Consider the following 15,276-nt stretch of genomic DNA (forward strand, 5'->3'; position numbering starts at 1 on the left):
CAACACAGTCCTTAGTTTTGGATATTTTTAATAATGTCCTTAATTGGTCATTCAAATTTTTAATTTCTTTCAATTAAGCTCTTGGTTGCACTAATTAGGCTAATCACAGCTTCAATCAGGTATCTGATTTGCCATTCATTGCAAATTAATCCAAATTTATCCTATAAATTTATTTTTTTCCAATTAGTTCTTGATTGAGTCAACAAAATCAGACCCTTGAACTTAATTAATTTTTTCAATTTTACCCAAATTGACTTTCAAAATTATTTTTTTACTTCAATTAAGTCCTTAATTAAATCAATTAAACATATTACAAGTTTAATTAAGCCCTTAAACTTAATTAATTCTTTTAGTTTTGATTAAGTTGGATTTCAACCTTAAACTTCTCTTCAAATAAGTCCTTAATTAAGTCAATAAAACCTATTAGAAGTTTAATTAAGTCCTTGAAATTAATTAATTCTTTCAATTTTAGTCAAATTGATTTTCGAACTTAATTTTATTTCAATTAAGTCTTTCTTCAGCCTATCTCATCAATAATATTCCTTTCTGATTATCCCTCTGGCATTTTGATTTGTTGTAGCTTAAAAGCTCATTTATTTTTATTCTAAAAATAATTTTGAATTTTGAATTTAGGAGTTTTTTGGATTTTCTCTAATATTTCAAGGAAAGAAAAATATTTTTGTAAAAGAATTTTGGGTGATTCAAAATTAGGTTATGATAATAAAAATCTTCGAAGGAAATTTTGCATATTGCCAAAATCCAAATAAAAGTTTTTAAAAAATCATTTACAAGCAAGGCTAAACATAGCAAATCCCTAATCAAGTAATCACTAAAGAAAATTTAAACCTAAAAAATTAGCCTATTAGTTAAGGAGATTTGCTTCATTATTTTATTTTTTGGGTTTAAACCTTTAGAATTGATTAAATTTTTCTAAATGAATAGATCAATATAAAGGGTATGTTTTTTAAATTGTTTAGAGAGAGACTCGAGCTTAATGAATGAACAACTTATCTCAAAACCACTCTTACCAACATTAAAAAGAAGAAGAAGAAGCAATGTTGAGGACATATAATGTGAGCATAAATTGCAAAATTTCATGGAAGAATCATATAAAGGATGAGAAAAGATAAAGAGTGCAATGTGATGATTTGTTATAAACAATCCTTTGCTTCAAACATAAACTAGATAGGTAACCCACCATAGGTTGTGGGCTGAATCAGATTTTTCCTATTATAAAAAAATTCAAATAATAATACTTTAAATCAACCCATATTAACTTGATTAATATGTCACCCAAGATATGAGATCAAGATAATCCATAGGAAAAAACATTAAAAAAATCACAAAACTCAAGGATAAAACTAAAAAAAAAAAATTCAATTTTAAAAAGTAATGTCAAAGAAAAAAACATAAATTAACTCGGGTTAACTTGACTAATTCGCCTCTCGCAATATTAGATCGAGATTAAAAATAGATTTCTTTTTTGAAAGACATAGCAAGAAAGATGAGATTACATAAAAAAAACATTGAAAAAACCCAACTTAACTAATCTATACTCCAGAGATAACCCCATAGAAAACAAAAATCACAAAGCTCAATGGCTAATAATTTAATACCAAAAGATAAAACTGAAAAAAAAATTCATAAAAAAACATCAAGATAAAAAAATTAAGTCAACTCAGGTTAACATGACTAACCCACCACTTGTAATATCAGATAAGGATAACTCCATAAAAATAAAAGTGGAACAAATAACAAAGCTTTAGGTCCAATAACTCAATGTTGAATAGTGAATTTGTTTAAAAACTAAAAGACCTAAAAAAAGACTGAACTTAAACTAAGATCGAGATTACCCTATAGAAAAACAAATATGAAAAAAAATTCATGAAGTAAAATTTTCAATCATAAAAAAAATTCAAAAAACAAATAGCAGTCAAAACAATAAGGACCAAATTTGATATAAAAACTAAATAAAAGAAAATAATTAGGGACTAAATTGAAAAACAAATAAATTAAGAAAGAAAAGGATAAAAAATAGTAATAAAAAGAATGAGAACCCAAACTGGATAAAAAAAAATTAAATAAAATAAAATGTAGAGGGAAAAAATAAAAAAATAAAGAAAAAATTAGTAATCAAAAGAATAAGGACCAAAATTGAAAATTAAAATAAAATGATGAGGGGTGAAATTGAAAAAAATAAATCAAGGATAAAACACACAAAAAAAACAATTAAAAGAACAAGGATAAAATTAGATAAAGAAATTAAATGAATTAAAATACCTCATAATGAAATTAAAAAAAAAACTTTAGAATGTATTAAAAATAAAATAAATAGTAATAAAAAAATAAATATCAAATTTGATAGAAATACAAACCGGAGGGCATAATCGATTTTTGAAATGGATAGTGTGAATTTCCAAGCTAGGAGAGAGGGAAAAAAGGGGGGGTTCATTGGAGCCCAATCGTATCTCCATCCCGAGAACGCCCCTCACCATCATGAACAGAACAACACACTGCTTTCCATGCGGTAACAGAAGATAGAGTTTGGTAATTGGATGGCTTCACACACGTCGCTTGAAAGGTATGGGGTCATCATACTTTAATGCATAATTTTTTTAATAATGTTTAATTTTTTAAAATTAATAAATAATCTCTAAGTAAACCTAAAAATAACAAAATAAACATAATAAAAAGACTGAAACATCATTGAAGCACTTTAGGTTTTTTTTTTTAAAAAAAATTGAAGATGATTTATAACTTCTCTTTTCTAAAAAAACAAATAGATAAAAAAGCTTTTTTGTGCAAGTTTAATGTTTTTTTTATTTAAGGATATCATTGTAATTTTATTGTGCATATAATAATAAAAAGATTAAAAAAAAAACTACTGGACTTAAGCTATATATATTTTTTCTTTTAAGAGCAATAAAATAATTTTATTTTGCTAAAAAGATGTATATGAATCAATGCATCCCTTGCAAAAGATGACGTCACCCCAAATTACAAGCTTTATTAGTTCTTTTGAGAAGTGTTTATTTTCCCTATGAATAATGAAAATGATTAATGACATTTGTTTTGAATAACAACATTTATTGATGTTTTTTTTTTTAATTGTGACACCCCTCTTATAAAAATAATAAAAAATAAAAACCAAGCCATTTTCTTTATCTTTGAACTTTGAGGCTTTGACCATAATCAATATCTATGAAATGTTGTGAGGCTAGTGTTGTCTTTTCAAATTGCAAATATTATAGGTGTCCAAATGGCTAAAATGTGGTGTTTTTGAGTGATGACCGTGACATTCAAGATCATGACTTCCCTTTCCTTCCGTCCCCTGCCTTGCCTCTCTCCTATTTAATTACACACCCCATACACACTACTAGGAAGTGACAAGCCCATTTATTTTCTTCAGTTCTGCTTCTTCTTTCCACTAATTAAGGCCATGGTCATGGCTGAAAAACAGATCTTTGTTTCCATGGTCCTTGTTTTGCTTTTGGTTGTTTTTTCTAGTGCTGTTCATCACCATGCAGTAAATGAAGTAGAAGAAGAAGCAGATAGGATATCTTCACTTCCTGGCCAGCCTAATGTCTCTTTTCAACAATTCTCTGGCTATGTTACTGTTAACAAAGTTGTTGGTAGAGCTCTCTTCTACTGGCTCACTGAGGCTGTCCATGACCCCTCGTCTAAACCCTTGGTTGTTTGGCTCAATGGAGGTCAGACCCCTTCTGCTCTTTCCTTCTCTCTACATCTCTCTATGCATCACTAGTTTTATTTTCTGTTACTGTTGTATTGGTCACTAGCGATCCATGCTCATTCATGCTTAAAAAACACTTAAGTGGTTCTTGCTGTCAACGTGCATTCTCTTGAATTTGGTAGAAGAATTAATATTGTCTTTGTTTCTCATCTTTAAGTCCAGAAACAGATAACTTTTCTTTGTTGCCGACATGACAATGAATGATGAAGATTTTAGATTCTTCTAGGAGTACAGAGTACTAGTTATCTTTTGAAGTTGCTATTTACTTCGTACTTGCAACTCTTGAACACCTGTTTTGTTCTTTGAAACTCGAAACTCCTCCAAAGAAACAGTAAAGAGGCATGGAAGTTTAACTCATTTGCTTTTCTCTAGTTAATTTGCTGGAGAAAAAACTAGGAAGAAAAGAAAAGAGGGAGTGGTCAGTGCCCACATGAATAGCAAACGTGGCCTACCAATGGCTAAAAATGATGACCCAACTACTCATAAATGATGGGATGCCTAGGCTCTTTCTCCCCTTTATTAACCACCGATGATAAAACAGAAAAAAAAAAATTGATACCTTGAAAAAGCTATAGAAAAAAAATAATAAAGGAAAGAAAAATTATAACGCAAGAATACAAAAAATAAACAACTACATGTCTAAATACACGAACTCTCTGAGTCTTCTGCATGGAGTGATCAGAAAGATAAATGCTTGAAAGCAACCAAAAAGAGGCCTCATTATTAGGTTACAGCAATTACGATCTCATAGCCATCGTTGTCAGCTTGTGTAGGTGTACCATTAATGCATTACTAAACCAGCAAATTATAGCGTCACCCATTTTGTCTTCTCTTGCTAAACCCCACTCATTAGCTTAAATTTTACCCTCGCTACAGTTCATCCACTCAACCAGTCAACTTCGCATAACTTATCTTTCTCTGAAATGAAATCTTTACATCACTCTGTCTATTGGGTGGAGTCTCAGAGCAACTTTGCATGTTGAGGCATATGGAAGATGTGGAGTCGAATTTATTGGCACTACTTTTCACCATTTCTAGCAAAACCATATATTCTGGTATCTTTTTTGGGGCCCATCTCATTTGAATCATGGTCTTGATTTCATTACCTTTTACTTGTAAACAAGCAGGTCCTGGTTGCTCTTCTGTGGCATATGGTGCTTCTGAGGAAATAGGGCCATTTAGAATCAACAAGACTGCCTCAGGATTGTACCTTAACAAGTTCTCATGGAACTCCGTGGCCAACCTCTTGTTCCTGGAAACTCCTGCTGGTGTTGGCTTCTCTTACAGCAATCGGTCCTCTGACTTGCTTGATACTGGCGATATTCGCACTGGTAGAGTCATAGTTTGATAAATTATCGCTAAGTTTGTTAGTTGTTGAAGAAAAAAAGTGTGCATATAGACATAATTTCAAAGGCTAGGCAGCACCACTACATTATAATGATGATAACGCAGGTCCTAGTGTTTATCATTGGATTTGTTAAACGGCAGGGGAAGTTTGATATAGGATTTTTAACCATTTCAGGGACTATCATGCCTTTGGATTGTCTATAATTTGTAGTGTTCGAGTCAATATCTGAACGTAATTAATCTGGTAGTGCATAATTGAAACCTGTTGCAAGCCATTTTTGCTAACCATTCGACACTCTGCACTTAAAGGAATATCTGGAGGAAATCTTATTAGCTATTGAGAAGTATGTTTTCAATTGTATTTTAGTCTGATTTTTTCATCATGATTCAGCCAAGGACTCGTTGGAATTTCTGGTTGGATGGATGAATCGATTCCCACGATATAAGCACCGAGAAGTATATCTTACTGGAGAGAGTTATGCAGGCCACTATGTTCCTCAGCTGGCTAGAGAAATTATGATGTACAACAAAAGGTCCAAGCATCCAATAAATCTTAAAGGATTCATGGTAACTTTTTATCCACATAGTGGAACTACCTAATAGCTTCATTTGCATTGCTTTATTCTCACTTGGGTGTTCTACACAATCACAACTAGACAGATCATGAACTGATAAAAATTTGTTTTTCGTAAAGGGTTTTATTCATCAGACATTATGATATGCAATGCCTGATTTTGTAGGAATTTCAATTCTACAAAAGAAAAGCTAGGGCTAAGTATACTTTCTTTACCTGTGCATTACATTCCTGCAATCAATTAATCGATATGAAATGATATCCAGGTTGGGAATGCAGTTACGGACAACTATTATGACAACCTTGGAACAGTGACGTACTGGTGGAGCCATGCAATGATCTCTGATAAAACATATCAGCAGCTCGTCAACACTTGTGATTTTCGAAGGCAGAAGGAGTCAGACGAATGTGAATCATTGTATAGTTATGCCATGGATCAAGAATTTGGAAACATTGATCAGTACAACATTTATGCACCCCCTTGTAACAACTCTGATGGTAGCACCTCCACTCATCAGAGTATTCGATTGCCTCACCATCCCTACAAGGTATGTGTAACTCGAGTTCCTATACCCAAAGTAATACTAGCAATAGTAATGGGACTAGCAATTCTGTCAAAAGCCGTATGCTATATCCTGAGGATTGATACCTTCTATTTTTTCTGTAACTATCAGCTTGTCAGGCCATTGTCTGGCTATGATCCCTGTACTGAAAAATATGCTGAGATTTATTACAATAGACCAGATGTGCAGAAAGCACTCCATGCCAATGTGACCAAAACTCCTTACAAGTGGACAGCTTGCAGGTGAATTACCAGAACACTAGGCATGTATACAGTCAGTGTGCAAAAAACAATCAAAGGGAGTTCACACATTTTCCTGAAGAACTAAATTGATGTTTTTGATTATACAGTGAAGTACTAAATCGTAACTGGAACGACACGGCTGTTTCGGTTCTCCCAATTTACCGAGAAATGCTTGCTAGTGGATTGAGGATTTGGGTATTCAGGTGAGCTATTTTACTTGGCTACTATAATGATCACACAACATTATTTTTCAAATGTAATGTTTAACTGAGAATAACCTTCTCTTTTCCATTGAACTATTGCAGTGGCGACGTCGACTCAGTTGTGCCAGTTACAGCTACTAGATACTCCCTTGCTCAACTTAAATTAGCGACAAAAATTCCATGGCATCCTTGGTATGTTAAGAAGCAGGTCAGCATTCTATCCATCTTCTTTGTTTATATTGGTGGAATTGATAGAATGTTCTAGTAATAGGCTTATATTGCCCACTAGGGAAACCTACCAGAATCAGTCCTTGTTAAATGTGTTCAACCACTCGAGCACAGAACATAAAGTCAGAGCAATCCAGCTTACCAAACTTTGTCATCACTTGATTATTGTTTTCTTCTGTTCTTGATTCGCCCACTTTAGCATAGCTATCGATACCTAACATAATATTCTGATTAAGGCTTCATCACGATAGATACAAACAAACAATGTCCTTCTTTTTAGCTGCTGAGCTTTAATCAATACTTAGTTCTTATCATGGTCAAGATATTAATGACCTGATTTTCAAACCAATTAAAGTTGTTATAATGAGTGATAAATAATTGGATGTGGTTTTGTGAAGGTGGGAGGGTGGACAGAGGTATATGAAGGACTGACATTTGCAACAGTGAGAGGGGCTGGTCATGAAGTGCCACTTTTCAAGCCAAGAGCAGCCCTTCAGCTATTCAAATCATTTTTGAAAGGACAGCCCCTTCCCAAGTCTTGAAAAGAAAAACCCTCCTGTATTTTAGTGAAACATTCTGTTGTTATTGGTGGAATGTAGACAAAAGGATGTCTCATTTTTAGTTGACCATTGAAACAAAATTAGTGGGAAGAAAGAGTTTGGTTGTGTAATAGCAGCAAATGGAATGGTTTGTAATTGTGCAATAACCAGTTTGAATTATGTTTTCAACAAATATTATTTGGTGGGAATAATTGGAAAGGAAACTATGATTCTATGAACATTGACTGACTGCTCAGCATTTACTTGATTGAATTGTTATCTTTCGTCCTTGTATCATGTCTCCCTTTTACATTTGCAGTCCACGTACTCTCATGACTTCACGTTTGTTATTTTGGTTATGGTATTAGGCGTTTCAAGGTTAAAAAAAAAAGGTGGTATAACCAGTGCCTCTACTTTCTGAGCAACAACAAAATTGTAAACAAAAAGAGATGGATGTCAATTGGTGGAGATGATGTCACAAAAAGAGATGGATGTCAATTGGTGGAGATGATGTCACAAAAAGAGATGGATGTCAATTGGTGGAGATGATGTCACAAAAAGAGATGGATGTCAATTGGTGGAGATGATGTCCTGCAAACTAAAAGTACTAAGTTATTTATTTTGTGGGTAGTAATTAATCAAGTTATTCAAGTAAATAGTTTTTTTTTTCTTAGCTCTAAAAACACTAAATTGATGCATCTATATTATTTGATAGTTTTACTCATATTTACCTAGTATCTTATCTATGTTGTATATATAAAATACCTTAATATTCTTCATTTTATATTTTGAAGCTGCAAACTAAAAGTACTAAGTTATTTATTTTGTGGGTAGTAATTAATCAAGTTATTCAAGTAAATAGTTTTTTTTTTCTTAGCTCTAAAAACACTAAATTGATGCATCTATATTATTTGATAGTTTTACTCATATTTACCTAGTATCTTATCTATGTTGTATATATAAAATACCTTAATATTCTTCATTTTATATTTTGAAGACATTGTTGGATATAAAGTCCAAAAAGAAGTAAATTGAAGATAATTCAGATTATATTACAACCCGTGTCGAACATTGATAGATTTGATCTCCGATCGATGTTTGGTTTAGAGTTTAAGCTCTAGGTTAAAATGAAGTGATTCTAGTAGTATTAGAAAGCTAACATTCATACCTTTCTATATATATAAATATGACAAGAAAAATAAAAAAAGAGCATGGAAATCGTAACCTTTAATAACAAATCTCGCATTTTATTAGTGCTAACTTTTGATCATTCCGACTTGAATATCTTGAGTTAGAGAAGTTCATTTGATATAAACTCAATTTTGTTGGATGCCTGACTCGAAAACATATCATCTTACCAATTTTCAGTAGAAAAGAAGCTCATATGAGATAAATATGAAATGACATTGATGCAATCAGAATTTGACAAAGTGTTTTTTATAAAAGTTTTTGGAAATCATCTCCTCTTTCCACCCACAACATTTCAGAGCATTTGGATCACTATAGATCAAGATATGGTTAAATATTAAGTAGTGCTTCTTATGAACGTGGTGGATGGCCTTGAAGCTCTTGTCTGGATGAAATGTCATTGCTAACAATAAAATTTATACAGGTAGTCTCCATGAAAGTTGTTGTTAATTGTCTTATATTTCCATCCACCAAATTTGACATCATTTTTTCTTCTAGAACTCCAGCTATGAGTAAAATTCTGAGTAATGTTTGGGCTAGATTGTAGGACAGATTCTAGCTTCTCTTTTGTGGTCAAGCTTTGAATTTGCAAACAACAAATTAGGTCTTCAACTCTTCATGAAAGTTGTAGGTCTATGTCTTAACTTTCCATAACAACAAACCAAACATCAATCCAAGGTCTACAACTCCAGATATGATCCAATGACTTAATAGTGTTTCAATTTGAATTGAATCACCATCTCTTTTCTAAGCTTAGCCTTTTCTTTGTCTTTCATTTTTAATAGTTAATCACGTCAATCAATCTTTTGAATTGTGAAATATGCTTGCATTTAAAATGAGCATTTACTATAAATTAAAACTATCTTATATTATTAGACTTGTTATCATAAAATATGTTCTAGTTAAGGAGTTATTTATACTTTAAGTGCAAAATGATGATATAAAACCTTGATAAAAATAAACTTTTAAGTATTAATCATCTTGAATACTCAAAACATGAGATATAACCTGACCTAAGTTAAAAGGTATGTGCATTATGTTACCTTGGGTTCAACTAATGACTAAACCTAAGCATGTTGGGTCTGGCATCTCACTAGGCTTATGTTTTCTTGGGTTTAGCTGACAACTGAACCCAAGTATATTAGGTATAACATCTCGCTAGACCTATGTTTTTTTTAGTTTAGCTGAGAACTAAACCCAAATAAATTGAGTTTGGCTTCTCGTTAAACTCATGCTTTGTTGGGTTTAGCTAATCGCCAAACATAATTTTTTGAGTCTGGCAAGTCACCAGGCCTACCTTGTTATAGACTCTCTTGAGCTTGAAAAAGATATGTTAAAATAATTACCTAATCAATTGAAAAGATTGATTGGTGATGGTCTTTGTGGAAAATAGATAATAGAATATAAGCAATAGTAAAAATATAAAAGAATTTCCTTGGGTTAAGCTGATGTTGGGTCTAACATCTCATTAAAAAAATTATTAAATATTCATTAAAATTATATTTTAATAAATATGAAATATAATTCAAAAAATAAAAAAGTAGCTCATGCGTACAACATACTAACTAGCATTTTGAGTGCCTCTTTCATCTTTGGATGACACAGGAGACATCATAAGATGACAAAATGCTTCTTTAAATGGTGATGTTGAAAGCTTTCTAAGGTGCTCTTCCTGGTGGTAAGGCACGTGTACATGATGATATAATAGTTGGGCTCCAATGAACTTTTTTTCTTTCCTTTTTTTTTTTTTAATTCTCCTAAGGTTTTGCATTGGCATGCCAAAATATAAAAGTGTCCTATTATTTTTTTTATATTCAATTTGGTTATTATTGTTCTGATTGCTATTTATTTTGTTTTGTTTATATATATATATATTATTTGTGTCCTCAATTTCCTTGTTCATCATTTAGTTTCATTTAATTTTTATATCAAATTTGATCCTCATTGTTTTGGTTTTTATTTTTTTTCTCATCATTCTTTTAATTTGATTTTGTTTTCAATTCCATTGCTTAACATTTGATTTGATTTGATTTGATACTAGTTGACTTTGGTTTTTTCAGGTTTTTTTTTTTAAATTTTATTTCATCCTTTAGTATTTTATTTATTAAGAATTGATCTTCATGCTTTTTTTTTTACTTTTCTTTTAATAGAATTATCTTAATCTTATATCCATGATTGTAGTACGGTTAGTGAGTTAACCTAATATTGACTTGGGTTTTTTTTTAATTTTTTTAAAATATTTTATTTTTAGTTTCACCCTTCAATATTAGATTGTTTGATAATTAAACTTTATAATTTTATTTTATTTGCTTTCGATGGTGTTACCTTGGTATCATAATGGTATTATAGATTTTGCATGTTAACCTAAGTGGACCCGGGTTGATTTTGTTTTCACCTTTTTTGAATTATATTTTTTTTGTTCAATTTTGTTCTCTAGCAATTTAATTGCTAGAAATTGAGTTTCAAAATTTCTTCATATTGCTTTTTATGGGGTTATGAATTTCTTATTTAATTTTTTCTTCTTTAACAAATAACATTAGATTTCTTAAAAAAATTAGTTTATTTTTTCAATTTCATTCTTCATCATTTGATTAATTAAAAATTAGTTTTCATGATTTTTTTCCTTCTTTCCTTTCGATTGGGTTATCTCAATCTTATATCCATTGTCATTGCTTTAATGAGTTAATCCGGTTTGACTTCAGTTTTTTTTATTTTTTATAATTAATTATTTTTTTAGTTTCGCTCTTCAATATTAAATTGTTTTATAATTAAACTTTATAAATTTATTTAGTTTATTTTTGATAGGGTTACTCATATATCATGATTTCGTTGCATGTTTGATATGCTAACCCAAATGAGCTCGAGTCAAGGTATTTTTACTTTTTATTCATTGTTGATTTTTTATTAATTTATTTATTATCATTAAAAAAATTTATTGATACATTAAATTATTAGAGCTTACAAAACCTAATTGAATCAACTATAAAAGTCTTGAATTTGCTTTTTTAGAAACATTTTGATGCATTTGCCTTTGCTTGACTACGTGGTCGTTAAGATAACCAGTGGGCAGTTATTGATAATTAAAGAAAATAACAAAACGGATGCAAATACTGATTATCTTAATGGCCACGTAGTCAAGCAAAGGCAAATGCATCACATTTGCCTCACACCATCATAATTTTTTTTTTTACATTGAAATTGTTTTTTGGCTGGCCCCCGGCCTAGCTTTCTTGACGTGCTTGCTGGTGAGCTTTGGATGAGATTAGGCTTCTTGATAGCTGGGGTTGATGGCTTTTTTTAGGGGAGAGTGATTGCAGGAGGGTTAAAGGCAGCTCGGCGTGACAGTGCTTCCCATTCGTTATTTTTACACTTGCATTGGCTTCAGATGGTTGGTTTAGTTGTGGCTGACTTCTTTGTGGGCTGAATCTGAAGGCCGTTTTCTTTGGGTGGGTTTCTTCCATATTTGGGCTGCCTTGCTTGTTCGGCTTGGGTAGGCTTGGTCAGCTTTCTTATGCGGCTTGGATGGGTTTGATCAACCCTGTTTTTATTTTGTTAACAGTTTCAATGTCTTTGTTTGCCTTCAGTTTGGCACCTTTTTCGTTCAATTCCTGGGTTTAGGTGCTTCATCTTCAGCCTCCTTCTATGTTAGGCATCAGTGGCTTGCGTCCCTTCGTGGCTCATCAATGATACTCTTCAGTTCATAGGGTGTGGGCTGTGGCTTCTCGGATATCTAGAAAACATAGGTTATGCAAGTTGGGCGCTGTGAATGGACGTGCATGCATTTAACGCACCCTCGAGTTGGCAATTTACTTAAAAGGTGCTTGTTTTTTTTTTAATAGGGTTTTTTTAAAAAAAAATTGAATTTTATTTTATTTTTTTAATAGGGTTTTTTTTAAAAAAAATTGAATTTTATTTTATTTTTTAGATTAATTTTTTTAGTGTTTTTAGATTGGTTTGATGTAAAAAATAATTTTTAAAAAATAAAAATAATTTTATTTTAATATATTTTTAAATAAAAAATACTTTAAAAAATAAATATTATTACAATTCAATATACGTTAGTTATTTTAATCACATTATTGCTCATTTGTTCTTCTTTCCATAGGCTATTAGAGGTTAGGTGGTGGTTTTTTTATTTATTTATTCTGTTTTGTCATGGTTTCTATTCACTTTCGATGCTATCTAATTCTTACATGTATCCATCACTTTCAGTTTGGCAGAGGTTGCCACAGTTTTTTAACAGCTCTACTTGCTACATCTTTTTCAGTTATATTAATTAATGACCTTATTCCTTGTTTGAGGGAGGTTTGGGTTCTTTCCCTATGGCTTTTCATCTAAGGAAAGGCCAGTGCAATTTTAACTTTTATATATTGTTTTGGTCAGAGCTAGAAAATTATTTTTAATGTAATTACAAATACATTAAAAAATTAAAAATTAGATATTTATATCTTTTTTATTGATATATAATAGATATTCTAATTCATCAACAATACAAAGAATTATTTTTTTGAAGTTGAACTTTGATTTTTTCAATACATTTTAGTATTTGACTTTAATTTTATTTTAATTAGTTGAATTATTATTTATTTATCTTTTAGTTTATTTTAAAATTTGTGATATTTAATGGTTTATTTGAATTATTTTAGATTTTTAATTTTTTAAAGTTTATTTATCAAGTTTTGATTCATTAAATTAAATTGGAATTAATTTTCTATCATATAAACTAAATATTTACTTTAGTTTTTAATTTATGATTTTTTCTCTAAAATTTTAATGTATTGTTTGCTTTGCTTGCTTTTACTCTCTTTCTCTCTCTAATATATATATAGATAAGAGCGCATTGTATTTCTTTTCAACCTCAACTTCTTGTTCTTAACTTTCTTTTTTATTATTATTATTTTGTAATAACCCAACATCTTTTGTTATACTGAGCTTTTACTCCTTCCATGTGACAAGAAGGTGAGTTCCGAGTTGAAAGACACAGCACCTGCTGCAGCAGATTAGATGACGGCGGCTCCCCGGCTCCTGCAAAGAAGCGTGTGCAGCAATGCCATCCCCATGAAAGGTGACTTTCTTTGATGTCTTTATTGGCATTTTTTTTCATTGGAGCACAAATGCAAAGAAATACAAGAAACTATCATCTTTATCCCTTTTAATTCAAAGGTTTTTTTTTTTTAATTTCATTTATCAAAGGTTCAGATCACGTTTGTCGCCGAAAGAAAACCAGATCGAAGCACCGAGCTCACTGTGACACTAAAATAAAATAAGAGCACAGCACCGACATACTTCTAGTCTTAACTAGACCACATACGACAAAACAAAAAAAAAAGAATTGCTGGTCACGAGACAAGCATTGATTGGAATTAGATTTTGGTCAAATTTAACTACTGACAAAAGATTTGGAGGCGGCTCCTTTTTTTTTTTCCAATATAAATATAATTCTCCATATATATATATGTATATATGTATATGTATATGTATATATATATATATGTATGTATGTATGTATTTATGTATGTATGTATGTACGTACGTACGTATAAAAGCTAGCTTTTTAAAGTTTTCATTACCTCAAAATGAATGATTTTTTTCCTCATTATTTATTAGACACTGTTAATGAGTGATAATATTGCTAATTACAAGCAACACACAAATTATATAGTCAGGAGAAAAACAGTATGACCACTTATTTGTTCATATAACTTTTGATTATAAAAAATTTTAAAAAAAGATGAAATCTAAAATCTAGCTTAAATTTTTTTTTAAAAAGATGAAATCTAAAATCTAGCTTAAAAAATCCGTATTGCCTATCATAAGAAATTAATATATCATTGAGCAAGAATAATACCATCTTTTTTTTCATTAAAAAATTGTTATAGTTTACTTTGTAGTCAAGAGGGAATGTGTAAATTAAATGAATGACTTTTTCCTCATTATTTATTAGATATGTTTAAATTACAGAAACTATAAAAACCAACGTTTTAGTAATTCACTAACAAGTAAAAATTATAATCTCTTTAATTATTATAAAATCACACAAATCATTCAAAGGTTAAGATTCTATAGAAAAAACCCTTCATATTTAACAAATTATATTTTACAAAAAAATTCCTTGTTCCGTGTAAAAAATGTCTTGATGTTTTTAAAAACATCCCTTTTCATATATTCTAAATTTAACAGACTATAAATTTAAAAAAGTTTGGTTGAAAGGGATTTTTATAACATGTTTAAACTTTTATGAGGTGGCATCTTCGTGTGTTACCGTGAGTTTATAAAATAAATATATTTACTTATGTTATAATTATAAATCAGCACTAAATAAATAATAAAAACTAAAAGTATAATAGAGTCAATATTTCATAACAGAAAAAAAAAGTTGTGTTGGTGATCAAAAATTTTAAAACTGAACAAAATAATTTATAGCACTCCACAGTATTTTGTGAAGAAAGATACAATGCTTTTACCATATAATTTAGCTTTTTTGTTAATAAAAAAATAAAAAAAATTATAAAACTAAATTTTATACCAACTTAATATTAAAAAAACAAAACCAATAAAGATAATTTTGGAAGGAAAAAAACCATAAAAAAATGTTGTATCAATTGATAATATTTTATGAGTAAAACTACAATGCTTTCTCC

General features: G+C 30.4%; 1 protein-coding gene across 2 annotated transcripts; it reads left to right on the forward strand.

The window, feature by feature from the left end:
* The first annotated feature begins 3,276 nt into the window (after nucleotides 1-3,276).
* Nucleotides 3,277-7,653, forward strand: LOC105114532 (serine carboxypeptidase-like 25). 2 transcript variants are annotated; one of them, XM_011011099.1, is made up of 8 exons: nucleotides 3,279-3,710; nucleotides 4,879-5,082; nucleotides 5,490-5,665; nucleotides 5,939-6,220; nucleotides 6,347-6,477; nucleotides 6,585-6,680; nucleotides 6,783-6,888; nucleotides 7,307-7,653. In XM_011011099.1, the coding sequence occupies exons 1-8, from the start codon at nucleotides 3,440-3,442 to the stop codon at nucleotides 7,448-7,450; spliced, it is 1,410 nt and encodes a 469-aa protein (XP_011009401.1). In that variant the 5' UTR covers nucleotides 3,279-3,439; the 3' UTR covers nucleotides 7,451-7,653. The 2 variants fall into 2 exon arrangements, with proteins under 2 accessions (XP_011009402.1, XP_011009401.1); XM_011011100.1 differs by lacking the exon at nucleotides 4,879-5,082 and having other exon boundaries at nucleotides 3,277-3,710.
* The last annotated feature ends 7,623 nt before the right edge of the window (nucleotides 7,654-15,276 follow it).

Source organism: Populus euphratica, unplaced genomic scaffold (assembly GCF_000495115.2).
Source record: "Populus euphratica unplaced genomic scaffold, PopEup_1.0 scaffold543.1, whole genome shotgun sequence".
Classification (NCBI taxonomy): Eukaryota; Viridiplantae; Streptophyta; class Magnoliopsida; order Malpighiales; family Salicaceae; genus Populus; species Populus euphratica.

Excerpts from the sequence above, each read along its gene's own strand:
- LOC105114532 (XM_011011099.1), top strand. The coding sequence starts at position 3,440 with ATGGTCATGGCTGAAAAACAGATCTTTGTTTCCATGGTCCTTGTTTTG. Across the intron at positions 6,221-6,346 it reads TGCCTCACCATCCCTACAAG|CTTGTCAGGCCATTGTCTGG; the intron begins GTATGTGTAACT and ends TGTAACTATCAG. Across the intron at positions 6,889-7,306 it reads CTTGGTATGTTAAGAAGCAG|GTGGGAGGGTGGACAGAGGT; the intron begins GTCAGCATTCTA and ends GGTTTTGTGAAG.